Genomic DNA, 17,442 nt, shown 5'->3' with positions numbered 1-17,442 from the left:
AATTGGTATTTGTAGGTACGATTACAGCCTCAAAATGGCCAGAAACAAAGAACTTTCTTCTGAAACTCGTCAGTCTATTCTTGTTCTGAGAAATGAAGGCTATTCCAAGAAAAAAATTGCCAAGAAACTGAAGATTTCGTACAACGTGTACTACTTCTTTCACAGAACAGCGCAAATTGACTCTAACCAGAAAAGAAAGAGGAGTGGGAGGGCCCGGTGCACAACTGAGCAAGAGGACAAGTACATTAGACTGTCTAGTTTGAGAAACAGATGCCTCACAAGTCCTCAACTGACAGCTTCATTAAGATATGCAAAACACCAGCCTCAACATTTCCTGGATGCTGGCCTTTGCAGACTCCAGTGTCTGTGTTCTTTTGCCATGATTTTATTTTTATTGGCCAGTCTGAGATATGGCTTTTTCTTTGCAACTCTGCCTAGAAGGCCAGCATCCTGGCGTCGCCTCTTTACGCTTGACTTTGAGACTGGTGTTTGGTGGGTACTATTTAATGAAGCTGCCAGTTGACGACTTGTGAGACGTTTGTTTCCAGCTACAATAGTCATTTACAACATTAACATAGTCTACACTGTATTTCTGCTCTATTTAATGCTATTTTAATGGACAAAACATTTGCTTTTCTTTCAAAAACAAGGACATTTCTAAGTGACCCCAAACTTTTGAACCGTAGTGTATGTACGTGTATTTATATGTATGTGCTGTATGTACAGTGCCAGTCAAAAATGTGGATACACCTACTCATGTGGATACACCTACCCCCCCCCCTCACAGATCTGACTTGGTTACATTGGTGAAACTAATAGGGTGGTAACCTTGCTTCCACCTATCCAATCACTTATAGATCTGTGCTTACCTCCAGGAAACGAGGTAGGGAGTATGTTTCCAAGGAAACAATGGAACTCCAGAGATGTATGGTTTGTGTCATTTTGATTTGATTCTCAATTGCAAAATTGCCCGATTATGCTAGTCTATAGAATCGTCTGTGGTTCGGTGACGAACATGAAGGGGTTAACCCGTTACATTGGGGAGGAATAGAGCGCGTGTGCTGCTGTTGTTGTTTTACCCTTTCTACGACGTTCAGATCCTCTCGGTGTGCGAGTCAGAAACTTTCCCGCAGCGTTGTGGTTCTCTGTGTGGTCCATCCTGGTTGGAGTTTCCTCATCTTAGCGTTTTGAAACTCCTCTTTGTCTCATTCATTGATTTTTTTTTTGTCCATGTGTTTTTCTTCACAGTCGTATAATCGGTATGAGTCAAACCCAGCAAACAGTTAACAACTACAACGTCAGAGACATTAATGGGGAAAACGTTATAGCTATGTCATGGGATCGTCCCCGGGAACCTCTGTCAAACGTTGTCATTTTAACATTCTCAAAACTGCTAATGTTCTGGGAATAAGAATGTAACCAGAAATTGTCTGCTGGGAAGATTTGCTGTGAAGAACCTCTATTCTCAACTCAACTCAATTACTACTACTGAGATTGATAACATGTCAGATGGAAAGAAAATAGCAATTGACTCACATTTAGTCACACAATAACTTATTCAGCTTGATGAAGCCCTACGTAGATGCGTCACAAATCATTTACAAGCAAATGTTACTATATATAGTAAGGGTGATGATATAACAGGTCTGCACATTTGGTACTTTGCAAATTGTGGCATGACCATTCTGCCACCCTTTATATGGTGTGACACTCGATTATACATTAAGCATTTAAGGCCTTATTCAATGAAAATAAATACCTCAGTGTCTTCGATGATCAACATTGGACTGTGAAAATTGTACTGAATAACTTTCATATATTTCCAGTTTAATTGCCATACTATTTAATCTAATTTAATGTTCTGTAATGTACTGACATACCCTCTCATTCATACCCTCTCATTTGATTTATAGTATTCTTTCTAACAAAGATATCTACATATATTTCAGGATATTGCTCAACTTGCCATTGGCACAACCATTGGCTCAAGTTACCCCATTGCCATTGTCTCAACTTACCCCAAGGCAAACACTCTGGCTACATTAGCCCACACAGATACAAGGATGCACTTGTATGCTAGATTTAGGAGCTCATATTGGAGCTTATATAGGTCCCAACTGATGTATAGAACAATTTTACAATTATCTACTTTGGTTTAGATACAAGCATCATGAACCCTCTCCATGGAATTATGACCTGTTCCTAAATGTTTGGTCAAATTATACATTTTGTGTATGGTTTCCGAGAAACCAAGATGGCTCAACTGACCCCTTTGGCTCAGCTTACCCCACTCTCCATTACTGTTCTAAGGGAATGTCTGGTCTGAAAAGTAGAAAAGACATTGTTAGTCGTGTTACTATCCGTCTTTTTCTAAGAAATGTGTGTTCAATAGCCGTGTAATATAGACTAACGGCTCTATTCATTACGCATCGTGGAATTTCAGCTTTACAGTGTGATTGAAATTTAAAGGCAATGTTCTCGCTTCACCAGACGACATTCATTGGAAATTACCTTTCCATTTCTGTTGCGGACACTGTAACGCTTCTAGCTCTTTAGAAGAGGTTTTACACCAGGGTTGGGGTCAATTCAAATTAAACTCAATGACTTCAGGAAGTAATTTGAATTTAATATCCACAAATTCTAAAACGTTTGGCAAAAATAGTGTCTGATTTTCAGTTTATTGAGAACTCATTGACAATAGATGCCCCTTTTCAATTATTGAATTGGAATTTCAGTTTACTTGTATAAGCCACAGTAAGATATCAAGTCATTCTAAATAAGTACTCATTCAAATTATATTGCTATTCATTTATACATAGCATTGTAACCGACAAGGATATTACATTTTAATCAACATGTCAGTTTTCACATCAGTACCATAGAGTCCGCTATAAAGCTAGCTTGCTCCATGGGCCTACAGCTTTTGGAAAATGGCTCACGAACTGTGTCACTCTCCCCATACGGGTTACATGGCAGAAGGTAAGGCTGCGATCAAGCCTCTGACCGACAAGATCCAGGAGCATGCTGAGAAGATCCAGGAGCATGCTGAGAAGATCCAGGAGCATGCTGAGAAGATCTAGGAGCATGCTGAGAAGATCTAGGAGCATGCTGAGAAGATCCAGGAGCAGAAGAAGCCCTTCATCAGTGAACTCGAGAAGCAGGTCTACTGCCACCCCATTACTGACAACATCCAGGCCTAGTTCAGTCCTCTGGCTGACAACCTGCAGGCCCAGTTAATGGCCCTGGTCGACAAGATACTGATGACTTCCAGGACCAGATGGAGCAGGTCTTCCAGAACGTGGTTGACCAGACCAAGGCTCTCCTCCCCCCCAGTAAAGCTAACGTAACATCCCCCTAGCTTGGGTTCAGACCATAGATGGTAAAAACTTTCCCCTCTGTCTGTTTCACCTGTGTCATGTCAAGAGGAGTTAGATGGTCATCATCTTGAAATTATGTCAAAATTTCACGAATAAAGGGGTTTAAAGGTGGCAATTTTGTCTGTGATTGTTCCTTTTTTAGTTCACGTGGGCACATTGCAGATGAAAATAATGACCTGTGTCATTGTAAATTATTGAAGGTTAAAGGTCAAGTTATGAGGTTGAAATTAGATGAATTTCTGGGCAGGAATTTGATGGAACGTGCTTATTGAAGTTCAAGCAGTATTTGTTTTTGATATACTGACCTTTGGGCCACTCCATCATATAGCTTAAGCCTATTTGTTAATATTCTGAAGTAGTTGCTTATATTGGATGGAGTTTAGCTGAATTACTATATTAAGATATATTCATTTCATTGATTTTGACCTCTAGGCCTACTACACAGTAAGCGATCACAAAAAATAAAAAATAAAATCATTGGAATAGAAAAGCCAGCAAAAGTAGTTGGTTTGGGAAGAGGGTGCCCCTCAGTGGCTGTCCATGTGGGTGTTTGAGTGAGGAAGACACAGAGGTGCACCAATCAGTATAGAAGCACAGCCCCTTTCATTATCGATGCATCCTGCTGACAACAACAAAAGAGCCTTTCCAGACTCTGAAGTCAGGAGGAGTTCGAGTTTGGTGTCAGCCAGACTAATGACTTAGTCTGGCCATGTTAAGGCAATGTTCCCGCAGTTACGGAGAGCTCAATCGGTCAGCTCTGTTGGATATTACCTTAACATTTGAACGCAGATTTTCTGCAATAATTCTGCGATACTGATTGAATCCAGCCCTTAATATGATATCTGAGTGAGAGTGACTTACAAAAACAATGTGGGCCCTCTGGAGGTCAGGGCACCTGGGGACGTGCCCTTCGTGCCCCTTCGGTAATTTGAACATGATTGCTTCAAGTTTAGATAGCTGGCTAGACTAACTATACTAATTTACCAATCTACTTTTTTGTAATTGATATTGGCTAATTGAGTTACTGTCAGTGAGTGACATATAAAAACAGGAAAACTGCTGACGCACAACAAAGTTTTGAAATTGCACCTTGTCTATTATTCTATAACTCTCAACAGCAAGTTGAGACCCCAATTATTATTCATTCTAATTCGAAAAAATTCCAGAGGTCCAGACCCCGGTGTCATTATATGTAGCTACGGCCCGGACCACATAAGGGTTTAGCCCTGACCTCAAAAGAGAAAACCTCGCCAAGGCAAACCTGCTACCCTGTCTGCTCTTCCAGCACATTGTGTACTTCGAGGAGGTTTAAGACATGTTACAGAAGTTCTTGGCTGGTTTCCTCCACAAGCAATGCCTTCCCCCTCGCAACGTTAGCCTGGCCTCTTTATGCATGGGTGTCGAGCACAGTCAGACTCCAGTACTAAGGCTTCTGGCTGCTAGGTTGGTCAAAAAGTCGAATGGATAGAAGACATATCTACTGAACACACACTGGTTGAATCTATGTTGTTTCAAGTTTCAAGTTTTAATGTCACCTGCACAAGTACAGTGAAATGCCTTTCTTGCAAGCTGTAAACCCAACAATGCAGTAATCAATATAAATGACTGCATTGGTTAAATGTAATTTCAATCACATTACGTTGAACCAACGTGGAATATATGTCGAATTGATGTCTGTGCCCAGTTGGTACACTGATAATTATATTTAGTTGGTTTAACAAAGTTTAGTGGTAGCTTTTTTGAATTCCTGCATGTTGAACTCAAATTGATGGCGCCAACTAAACATACTTTTTTGGGATACAAAGAAGGATTTTATCTAACACAACGACCATGCGTGTTGTAGTCAGGACCCTTTGGATTGCAAATCAGAGGAAGATTTTCAAAAAGTATGTGATTTAATCGCTATTTGTGATTTTATAAAGCCTGTGCTGGTTGAAAAATACGTTGATGTGGGGCGCCGTCCACAAACAATCGAATGGCATGCTTTGCTGTAAAGCCTATTGTAAATCAGACAATGCAGTTAGATTAACAAGAATTTAGGCTGTTAACCTATATGCGACACTTGTATGTACCTAAATGTTTAATATCCAGAATTTTAAGATGATTTATTTGAATTGCGCACCCTCCAATTTCACCCGAAATTGTCAACGGGTGTCCCGCTGATGGGATGCATAGCACTAAGAAGTTTTTTGATAATTTGAATAACCTGTACAGCTAAAGCCCAAGAGAACCAAACTGGATAATGATCATACCCAAGATACATATGCAGCTTGTGTTATTCATCAACATTCAACATGATTCTGTTGGCAATCAAATATCCTTTTGTCCTGTGTTTTATTTCCAACAATAAAATAAGACTTTATTTCATTTAGATAGACCACTGGGTTTTGCCAAAACATTTAGTAAACAAGTTTTCAAGGTATTGTACTATAAAAATCATATCTATTTAACATTTCAAGGCACACATGGGAGCAATTGATTAAGAATAACAATTCACTATGAGTGACCTTACAATCCATTGTAATTAAATGGTTCAACTGAGGTTTTTCAGTTGTTCAATTTCAGCCCTAGACAATCTTTATATTGTACAGTATATCCAAAATACATAGTCTAGGAACATTTTAATAAAGAGCATTGTTTGTCTGAAAGACATTAAGTGTAACAGAAACAACCACAAGGCCTTTTGAGTTTCACACTTTAATTACTTAATTTCCCCTAGTGTAATTGGTTCTGAATACAGCCTAAAACTGTGTTCTTAAACTGAGCAAATTGAGCAGTCCAATTCCAAATTTACTTGACATCAGGTGAAAAATGGTCTCACCGAATCTATTTCTATTTTCTTACTTAGGCAAAGCTATTTTCTCACAGAAGGTTCCAGGACCACTCTAAGGCATTGAGGATAATTTCCTAATATAATGACAAACAGCTCATGGTGACAAACAGCTCACTGTCCCACTGTAAACTCACCAGTGTTGAGGGAAACATGGCCCCATAGCAAACAAAAGAAAGTGACCTCTCATTGCAAAATACTTGGTCCCTACTCCCTACAGTATCTCTGGCTATTTGTCAATGGCTGTATAGGTCCTTCCTTACTCCCTTTGTGTTTTTCTAATGGCAATACTTTATTTGGGCATCTCTCTACACTGTAGACTCCAATTATGATAAATGTTCCCATTCACATGCCTAAATCACAAAGCAGCAGAACTGGTCTCAAAGGTGCCTTGTGGTATTATGGCAGTGGTAGTAGGTGACAAATGTTGATGGGGAAATACATTCACACAGCACACCACTATCACATAGTGTTAGAGTCAAAACTTACACTTCAAGGGCCTGTTCAGAGGGATGTCATGTTACAGAATGTTCAGATAGAAACTTATCGTGCAGAACAGATATGTTTGTCTTTCAGGTAGAATAGTGAATTTTGTCAGCTCTATTCATTATATTTCTATCTGCAACATTCATAAGATTTCACATCACTGAATACACCCCAGATCGAAGTAGCACGCCACTTGTGACCTGTCTGTATACAACAGCATGAGTGACACCCCTCATGGGAATCTGTCTTTGGCGGGTGTGGACCACAGTGTACCCCCTGATTCCATTGCACCATAGTTCTATATAGTATGTCCATTCAGTGGCCCAGTAGTACTGGACGTTAGTAGTAGTGCACCCGACCTATAGTGCCTGTTCCTGAACCCAGGATATCAGGCTGCCCATTCCTCCAGATCTCCCGTATGATTCGCTCCCTCTCCTCCAATCGCTGTGCCCGCTCTAGCTCCTCGGCCGACGTGAACACGTTAACGCTCAGTGTCCCGTCCGATTGGCTGTGGTTGTGGTGGTTGCCAATGGGAATCTCTGTGGTGGGCATGGGGGCAGGTGCTTCAACGTCACCCTCCTCTTCCTCATCCTCATCCTCGCTATCTTCATCACATTCGTCCTCACTGAAGTCCTTCAGGTGTTTCTTCTCGGGCGTGGAGGCCGGGATGTTGGTGCGGGGCTTGCAGGAGATCCGGATGACCAGGAGGCAGAGGGTGAGGACCAGCCCAAAACAAACCCCAATCACAAAGTACAGCCCAAAGCTCTCTGGGTTCTCTACAGGACAGAAAAAGATAACTGGTAATTTCACCTAGTATAACAAAACCACACAATATGTCAAAAAGGCATTGTGCTAGTAGCCTAAATCAATATTGTTATGACTGGCACATTGGTGATTTTGTTTCATTGATTCATTTTGTGGTACTTTAAAAGCAATGTGAGAACTGCTGATGTTAAAGTGATTGATTGATTGACCTTTGATGTGTGCATAGGCAGCTATGCTGTTGCTCAGGAGGTCCATCTCTTTCCTCTTTGCGTCCATGCTGACGATATGTCCAGTAGCCTTTGCTTACACCTAGAATAAATAAACACCACCCTCTGCATCAGAATTCCTTGCGATCTCAACTTCAATGCCATGCATGCAATGCCAAGTACTGTATGCAGTAATGTATGCATGAATTCAGTTATTCCCATTGTGTACCACAGAAAGTTCCACAACAAACAAACTGACACAACGAGACTTGGCCAAAAGACACATGCTACCCTCATGCACCCCACCGAAACACTTCTGCTACCACAAACCCCTATAATTCCTCTCCCCTTTAAAATGTAGTTAAAGTGTTTTACGAGTGCCTCTAGTGCCACACTAGATGTTTTCTTATTTGCTATCGCGCCAAACGCACTGACCACAGAATATCTCCATAGAGACATTTTCTCAAAAGTGTTATTACAAGTTTATCAGCTTTCAAAGGAGAATTTCTTTCACATTGTTCCTCAACTGTAGTGGATGATATACTACATTTTTCTACATAAGACCGAATTGAGCCAGTCGGTCACATATGTCTTTGGGTGGGTGAGGACCAGGCCGAACTGGTCCAACTGTGGCAAACAAAAGCTCCACTTATTCGTCCTCAAATACCAACCGCGCAAACTGGGATCATGACGCATTTGGAACATGGTCCTGCCTGTGAGCCGTGACAGGGCTCTACAGTGAGGGTCCAGGGGTCAACTGTCTCCTCAGAAGCCAATGAACAGCACTTCCTCCAACGAGCCTCCTGGATCAATGGGGGCAAGGCCTAAGGCCCTCTGTGTTGTTTTTACAGTACCTGTTTAGTTCACCCTTTCAATTTCCCTGACTGACACAAATAGGTGAATACCTGGAAGACCTGTGTTGTTGCTATTGTTTAACTATGTATTTTAGTCACACTTTTACTGTCCCTGACTGAAACAGAGTCACTGGGTTTTCCTTCTTTGGCTCTGCTCTCCAGCTCTGCCTGGAGAGCAGAACCAAATGTGAATGATTGAGTTTAGACAAGTAATTTAATTGGTTTAAGTTTTGGCCACTGGGCTTATCCCTGGTGGCGCTTTCTGGTCGTCTGAGTCTTTTCCTCAGCGTTTCCTGACGCTCTGTTTGGCTCCATTGTGTTCCTGCAGGCCCTCGATGGCCCGGTCATCACTCCCTCACCTCAGACTCCCCAGGAAGTCTCAAGTTTCCCTCACAGAGAACCTTGCGGCGCCACGCCTCGCCACACAACAAAAGTATGACGCCTGGTCCTGCTTCTTTTCCTATGTGGTCTGTTTTTATTTTCTGTCAATTACATAGGCTAGGCTATAAAGGCAAGCCCCTGTGCTTTTGAGAGAGAGAGCGAGAGAGAGCGAGAGAGAGCGAGAGAGAGCGAGAGAGAGAGAGAGAGAGAGAGAGAGAGAGAGAGAGAGAGAGAGAGAGAGAGAGAGAGAGAGAGAGAGAGAGAGAGAGAGAGAGAGAGAGAGAGAGAGAGACTGTTTCCAATCAGAGTGAGAGGCTGGGTGGATTCTCCCATATGGAACACTCTATCCACAAGGCCCTGCTGGGTCTCTCCTGCATTTCCTGTGCAACCCCCTCCCTTCACCCTCAACCCTTGTCATAGCCCTTTCCTGCTGACTCTGCCCTTTTCTCGTCCGCTCCACTATTGTTCTCCCCCCGACCCGCCTTGATGACATCCTCACATGGTACATGGAAGTCACATGACACAGGAAAACCAATATGCTATAGATAGTGACACAGAGGCCCAGCCAATACGAGTCTCCCTGAACCCTTCAATGTGTTAGCATTAGCCTTCGATCCCTTTCATTCTACACGTGTTCTGTGTTATGGCACCCAGGGGAACAAACATGTTGTTCAAGTAGGACAAGATGGCTGACTCTAGCACAGTCACATAGAGCACTAACCCGTGGAATTGCTCACAACAAGCTAAGTCATAGCACATGGCATGATATTCTCATAGCCTACAGATCATTGACATCAAAAATGGCACAGGCCACCTGTTTTTGTTCTGTCACCTCAACATTGTTGGCTGATCTCTTCAGTCTATGGATTTTACACTAATGTGAATCCCGATGATATTATACTGTTGTTATCACGCTCATTTGTTAATGCAGCAAGGCTTGAAAAATGCAACAAAAACATTGGTCAACCATATGTATTGCACATGCCTGACTCTTTAAAAAAAAGCACAATTCTCTTTCTCTAAGATATAAAGATATGCAATAAGAAGCACAGACATATGTACACCTTGTATTGTATCATAAACCTTACCATAAAATGAAGCTGTAGTGGTAACTAATTCAGTCCCAGCTCATGATGGAAGTGGAGAGGTTTGCTGAATGATTGAGCTACCCTCTCTCTCTGTCTCTCTGGATCTACGCCCGTGCCCTTCTTCGCTCCTCAGGCCGAACAGTTCATTTGGCCGCCCTGAGACAAGAACAAACACACAGACACTCACACAGCCGTCAGCCTACATCAGATCCAAACTCACTGAGGCGTTGGCAATGCAAACAATGACGGGCCTTTTGCTGTTGCCGAGGGATACACAGTCTGGCAGCAGACAAAATACAGGCTTTGCTTTCAGTAGTACAAAAGTTCATATTTCGATACACAAACGCATACATACACAGTGCATACTGCATAAATACAATTTACATACGCATATGTTCAAAAGGCATGTAAGTAAACACTGAAACACTGCACTTGTTCATGTATGGAGGGTACACAACAATACATGATGTGCAAGGAGGAAGAGGCATTTTTTGGTGGGGGATTTGTCCATGGTGTTTGTAACATGACAAAGATTGAACTCTCACTAGGTTTTTGTGTGTATTCCTAAGCACTGATATGTTTGAAGTGAAGTCAAAGCTGCTTACAATGAATGAAAGTATATAAAATATCTCTGATAAAGTCACAGGCTGATGTTTCCCTGGAAACAGTTTAACACAGAAACTTAAGTCTCATCCCATCTCTGACACATCAAACCACTGCAATATCCTCAGAGCACTTTGTCTCCAAGAAGTAGAAATCCTAGTCTATAAACCTGACAGCCACCGTATATCTCACAGAATATGAGCAGCTCTTTAAATGCCAGGTGGGGAAAGAGGACCGTACATTCAAACATTTTTCACAAACCGTTTATGTGTTGAGAGGAAAAAGCCCAGTGCCAGTTTGAGTTGGTTTAGCAGGGCCTCTTTGCTTCCCAGTGCAGATTTTGATCTTGCTGACTCTTGCCAGACCCTATGTACACTAATGCTGGGCCGAGAGAGTGTTCGGGGCTAGCAGGGACCCAGGGAACAGTCGCCATGACAGCATCTCTCCACTCCAGGCCACAGAGTCATATGGTCAGTGAGCCTTTTGTTTTGGACCACAGAAGCGGGTTCCATCCGCACACTCTTCCTGTTTTTACTTCCTTCCTTTTCAATTACTACAACTTGTGTTTGAACAGACAAGGTCAACTTTCCCCCAGCACATCATTCCTCTAGCCTGGTCCCAGATCTGTTTGTGTTGTATGTATAGCCAACTACAGTCATTGTAATTGCCAAACAAAAACAGATCTTGGACCAGGCCACATTGGCCTGATCCTTGCTGAGCTATTTGAAACAATGCATCATCTAGGCAAAGCAGACAGTACCCGCATAGGATACTGTCTAAAGACCTTAGGTAATAAAGTGTAAGGTCCGAGTGATTTCACCAGTTTTTCAAGGTCATGGCTAATGATTGGACTGCTAACTGGGCCTAACTGCTCTTTTCTCACAGTGGAATGCACCAGAATGGAATTAGTCAAAACTCAGGCATCTGAGAAGGGTGGTTAAAGACAACCGGAGACTCGTTTAAAGCCAATCTCAACAATAATTAACCTGGGCCTGTTGTTTTGTTTTGTTTTTGTTTTGCCCTGAGGAATAAATTATGAACAGACGTGCTCTCCACCTCCCTCAATCCCATGACTCAAATTTCAGTCATGTTCTCCAAGTGACTTAATTTTCTATTCAATAGCAGATGTTGCCATGCCCCTTCACTGCTGGAGAGAAAAACACTGTTCACATATGTTTCAGTGTTTCTGCAGTTTTGGGGACCTTGAATGCTGTGCTGAAAATGTTCTGGCATATTACTCCCTTCAAGAGCCTCTAAAGGGGTTCAAATGCTAACTGGATCATTATGCCACTACAAAAAAATTGACATAAAACCAAAGAGGGTTTTCCTACACCTACATGCCAAAGACCCTTTATGGTACTGGAAAATAAATGGAGGCACACTCTAAGCTAATGTTGTGTGAGAAGGCTTCAGCTTTGAAGGCCTCAATCATAGATTACGTCACCTCGCATGTTACCAAATAATGCCTGCCATTCAATCCTAACTGACCTCATATCCTCAGGTCAAACAATTTGAACACACAATCCACTTCCTGTGTCCCCAGTCACATGGTGGGCAGCATCAGTCAACCAATGACTTCACATTGAAGCCAATCAGTGTGTACTTAAGAGTGTATCTTGACACCATGTCAAGATACAAAAACAATGAAAAGTTCATCCAAGTCTCAAATAACTGTAAGGCAAATAGTGCTGAGACTGATGCTGAGGTAAACATCATGTGGTGTTGTGAGGCCTGGGAAGATTTCATTCTCTATTTCTGACTGACAATTGTTTGCTTTGGTTGGGAGGACAGAGGAACCAAATTAAGGAAAACCCTGTCCGTTAAGTTGTGATATTTTTGTTCTTATCATCCTGCAGAAGAGCACAATAGCTTTTCCTTTCCTACCGAATTTCCCCCCTTACATCCGGTTGTACTGTCAGTCCGGAACCTTGTCCAGACAAATGCCCTTAACTCCCAATCCTTAAACGGCAGCCCCGCCACTTGGTTTGCTATAAAGCTGGGTAAAAGAAATGTTTAAAAAAAATTGAATTCATAGATGGAGGTATGGAAACAATGACTGACTGTCCACAAAGTCAACATGATAGTTTTAAAGTGGGCCTTTAAAGTGAAGGATAACATTGTCTGATTGTCTGAGCTAATCATGCTGTTATTGTCTTGTGGGGAGAAGCTGATTATGCCGTCTCTCTAGATAAAGATAGTTCCTAAATGATTGACTAGCCACATAGTGACAGGGACCAACCTCAGAGGCAAGACTTTTCGCTCCTATTACCAAACAGAAGACCTTTTCCCTAGATACATGTACACTATAAACCATTCATAAAGTATCTAACCATAGTACTCCTCTGCCGCGTCTGAGAAATCACATTAACAACCCATGAGTAGGAATTTATCCAGGGAGTGTAGCTATCATTGAATAACAATGAGAAACTGCATGAAAAAATACAAATCCCACAAGGGAGCGAGTACACCTGCTTCCTCATGATAATGATGCACTTTGAACCACAGAGGGATAGGGATATTTTTGATACCTAGAATGTCTGTGCTGCTGTAATTTTTCCCTGGCACAATGGATGCTCTTTCTGTGGTTTGCCTGGCATAGGTCTTCAGTGAGTTGAAAAGCCCAGATTTGAATTGAATCACATTCTGTTGTTTCTATGCACAGATATAGCCTATTATACAACAACTCTGGCATGGGAGATCAGAGAGAGAGCTGGTGTCACTTTGAGTTTGAGTGTAAAGTGAGGACAATTTTATAGCATTCATCAACTTTGCCCCTGACAATGTTAATTAAAATGATCCTTGTTTCTTATATTTTTATTTCTGCTACTGAGGGAGAAAATCTGTCTGTGATTAATGATCCATGGGATCAAATGGACCACTGAGGAGTAATTTATTCATTGTTTTTAGCACATGGAGGCAGTTCTAAGCTCAATTTACTCCACTTGACTTTTGCAACGTGAATAACTGTATGCTAGAATTGTGCAGCCTGTAGAGCTACTGCTTTGATTGACTTTTTTTTCTTCCATTTTTCACCGAAAGCCATGATGTGAGATTCTGTAAGTAGCAGAAAAGCAGGTTAATGGCAATTCCCTAGATGCTCATAAACTGAAGTTGTATCACAGCAATATCTATTTTTCCATACCTTTCCTATTTCAACAGATTTCTGGAAAAGAGTTACCATGTGGCTTCAATCACGGCACTGTATGTTCTCACAGGCTTTCTCTAGCCTAAACCCAGCCAACCAAGATCCCCTGACCACCAACCAAGGCAGGACAGCATCCAAGTCCAGAAAAGCCTGAACTTCAAGTTCAAGCTCCCTCTGGGATTTGACTAGAAGGGATACGGCTTTTGTCATTTAGATTTTTTTTGCATCAGGTTAGAACATATGCAGCAGGTTAGGAGAATATACGTAGCAGGTTAGGATATTTATATTAAGGTTAAGAAAAGGGTTAGGGTTAGGAAAAATGCCCCACCCCCAAAAAACTTTTGATGTTAATTAAACAGAAGCTGTATCCCTTCTAGCCATGACCCTCTCCCTGAGAAAGACAGGCAGAGGTGCAGGCGGTAATGTTCCACCCAATAAACACGGACACTTTTCCTAAGAGCTTGGGCTCTGTTCGCCGGGGCCTGTAAAAGCATTCAGAGGGTAGGCATCTGGTGAAGGCATTTTCTGTCCAGCACGGCCGGTCTTTCTTGACGACAGTAAAGGGTTGTAAGGGCATTTCAGAGAAAAGAGAGTGTCTTCCTTTCTTGTTTTCTCTTGACATGGGATCTCGGGGATCAAGCTGTGCTAAGTGTTGATGCTGTTTGCCATTGCACCGTGCCCTGGCCATGGGCTCGTACTGTGGGGGGAATTATCTCAGTTTGAGCCCAGTCAGACATGTGTTTGCCATCAGGCCCAGTGACACCGAGCACAAGGTAGAGCTGACCCCAAAGATGTCTGCCAGCTGAGAGTATGGGGCGCTCCACTGAGCTGATACTCAAACGTAGAAAATCTGCTTTTCGTTTTCTCCTCCCGAACAGCGAGCAGGGTTGCCACCCAGTGAAGGTGGTTTCCAAACATTAGCCTTGGATTAACTTTCTCTGGGTTATAAGTGAGCCATTTTAAACTGCCCACCAGGCACAAACTGGGAGAATCAACCATTTTTGTAGATAATCTTTTCCCAAATTTGAACCAAAATTCACTTACATGGCTCAAAGATTGTTTTGATTTCACTTTCAAATCACGCTCATTGACAAAGCAAACATATATAAATCCAAAATTGACATTGTACCGACATTTGTGCACAGTGGGTGGACAGTTTTGATAAGTTGTTGAATTTGACTTTAGTCTCACTTAACAACAGCTTTTTAACACTGTAGCTTTCAAGGACCAGAACCTTCTTCTCATCCAAGGCATTACTAAACATTCTGATCTAATTCACAGGGCAGGTACTCAATAAGGAAGTTATTTTGGTTTCTTTATGTCATACTTCTCTATGTGATGATTTAATTTAAATGGAGAGTGTCATCTTCAACTCCACTCCAACTTGGTTCAGCAGAGAAGCCTCTATGCTTTTCAGTGCGAATGTAACTGCAATCCGTGACAAACCGAAGCAGGTATTTTAGTGACATAAGAAATTATCTAGCGAGCAATCTCTTTACCCCATGAGGATTGGGTTGGTGGGGGTATGGAGAGTAATGGAGATATGGGCCCATGGGGGTGGATGTTAATAGCGGCCAGGTGTGGGGTTGATGGTTTTGATGTTAGACAGAGACAAAGTGCTGCTCTCCTATGGAAATCCAGAAGAGAAAACACATGCTCTATCACCATATCAACTTTATCATACGTGCTCCATCGCAATCTAGCTCATGCATGTTAACATTAGAAGCATCCTCCCTAAATTTGCTTTATTCACTGCTTTAGCACACTCTGCCAACCCGGATGTCCTAGTCGTGTCTGAATCCTGGATTAGGAAGGCCACCAAAAACCCTGAAATGTCCATCCCTAACAAAAACATTTTCCGACAAGATAGAACTGCCAAAGGGGGCGGAGTAGCAATCTACTGCAGAGATAGCCTGCAGAGTTCTGTCTTACTATTCAGGTCTGTGCCCAAACAATTTGAGCTTCTACTTTTAAAAATCCACCTTTCCAGAAACAAGTCTCTTACTGTTGCCGCTTGCTGTAGACCACCTTCTGCCCCTAGCTGTGCCTTGGACACCATATGTGAATTGATTGCCCCGTATCTATCTCCATAGCTCGTGCTGTTAGGTGACCTAAACTGGGATATGCTTAACACCTCGGCCATCCAAGAATCTAAGCTTGATGCCCTCAATCTCACAAAAATTATCAATGCAACTACCACCGTACCACCCCAAATCTGTAAACACAGGCACCCTCATAGATATCATCCTAACCAACGTACCCTCCAAATACACCTCTGCTGTCATCAACCAGGATCTCAGCGATCACTGCCTCATTGCTTGTGTCCGTAATGGGTCTGCGGTCGAACAACCACCCCGCATCACAGTCAAACACTCCCTAAAACACTTCAGCAAGCAGGCCTTTCTAATTGACCTGGCCAGGGTATCCTGGAAGGATATTGACCTCATCCCATCACTAGAAGAGGCCTGGTTATTCTTTAAGAGTGCTTTCCTCACAATCGCAAATAAGCAAGCCCCATTCAAAAAAATGTAACCAGGAACAGTTAGGCAGTTAGGAAAGCAGCTTTTTCAAACAGAAATTTGCATCCTGCAACACAAACTCCAAAAAGTTCTGGGACACTGTAAAGTCCATGGAGAATAAGGGCAGCTGCCCACTGCACTGAGGCTAGAAAACACTGTCACCACCGATAAATCCACGATAATTGAGAATTTCAATAAGCATTTTTCTACTGCTGGCCATGCATTCCACCTGGCCACCCATACCCTGGTCAACAGCCCTGCACCCCCACAACAACTTGCCCAAACCTCCCCCATTTCTCCTTCTCCCAAATCCAGATAGCTGATGTTCTGAAAGAGCTGCAAAATATGGACCCCTACAAATCAGCAGGAATTGACAATCTGGACCCTCTCTTTCTAAAATGATCAGCCAAAATCGTTGCAACCCCTATTGCTACTTGTTCAACCTCTCTTCCGTATCGTCTGAGATCCCCAAAGATTGGAAAGCTGCCACGGTCATCCCCCTCTTCAAAGGGGGGGACACTCTAGACCCAAACTGCTACAGACCTATATCTATCCTACCCTGCCTTTCTAAGGTCTTCGAAAGCCAAGTTATCAAACAGATCACCGACCATTTTGAATCCCACCGTACCTTCTCTGCTATGCAATCTGGTTTCCCAGCTGGTCATGGGTGCACCTCAGCCACGCTTATCCTAAACGATATCATAGCCTCCATCGATAAGAGACAATACTGTGCAGCTGTATTCATAGACCTGGCCAAGGCTTTCGACTCTTGTCAATCACCACATTCTTATCAGCAGACTCAACAGCCTTGGTTTCTCAAATGACTGCCTCGCCTGGTTCACCAACTACTTCTCAGACAAAATTCAGCGTGTCAAATCTGAAGGCCTGTTGTCCGGACCTCTGTCAGTCTCTATGGGGGTGCCACAGGGTTCAATTCTCGATCCGACTCTCTTCTCTGTATACATCAATGATGTCGCTGTTGCTGCTGGTGATTCTCTGATAAACCTCTCCACAGATGATAGCATTCTGTATACTTCTGGCCCTTCTTTGGACACTGTGTTAACTAACCTCCAGACAAGCTTCAATGCCATACAACTCTCCTTCTGTGGCCTCCAACTGCTCTTAAATGCAAGTAAAACTAAATGCATGCTCTTCAACCGATCGCTACAGGCACCTACCCACCCGCCC

At 42.6% G+C, this 17,442-nt stretch overlaps 1 protein-coding gene across 2 annotated transcripts in view; it reads right to left on the bottom strand.

Annotated features, from left to right (window-relative positions):
* Window positions 1–5,692: 5,692 nt before the first annotated feature.
* LOC123997592 (protein eva-1 homolog B-like) overlaps window positions 5,693–17,442 on the bottom strand; it is a 72,787-nt gene continuing 61,037 nt past the window's right edge. For both annotated transcript variants that reach the window (XM_046301986.1, XM_046301985.1), the window contains 3 exons: window positions 9,988–10,143; window positions 7,668–7,767; window positions 5,693–7,469 (listed from right to left, as the gene is read on the bottom strand). In XM_046301986.1, the coding sequence (XP_046157942.1) occupies window positions 7,033–7,469; window positions 7,668–7,734 (504 nt within the window). In that variant the 5' untranslated portion in view covers window positions 7,735–7,767; window positions 9,988–10,143 and the 3' untranslated portion in view covers window positions 5,693–7,032. The remainder of the gene's footprint in view (window positions 7,470–7,667; window positions 7,768–9,987; window positions 10,144–17,442) is intronic.

Source organism: Oncorhynchus gorbuscha, linkage group LG15 (assembly GCF_021184085.1).
Source record: "Oncorhynchus gorbuscha isolate QuinsamMale2020 ecotype Even-year linkage group LG15, OgorEven_v1.0, whole genome shotgun sequence".
In the NCBI taxonomy this organism is placed as follows: Eukaryota; Metazoa; Chordata; class Actinopteri; order Salmoniformes; family Salmonidae; genus Oncorhynchus; species Oncorhynchus gorbuscha.
The sequence above is the reverse complement of the archived record's forward strand: the minus strand, read 5'-3'. Positions and strand labels throughout refer to the sequence as shown.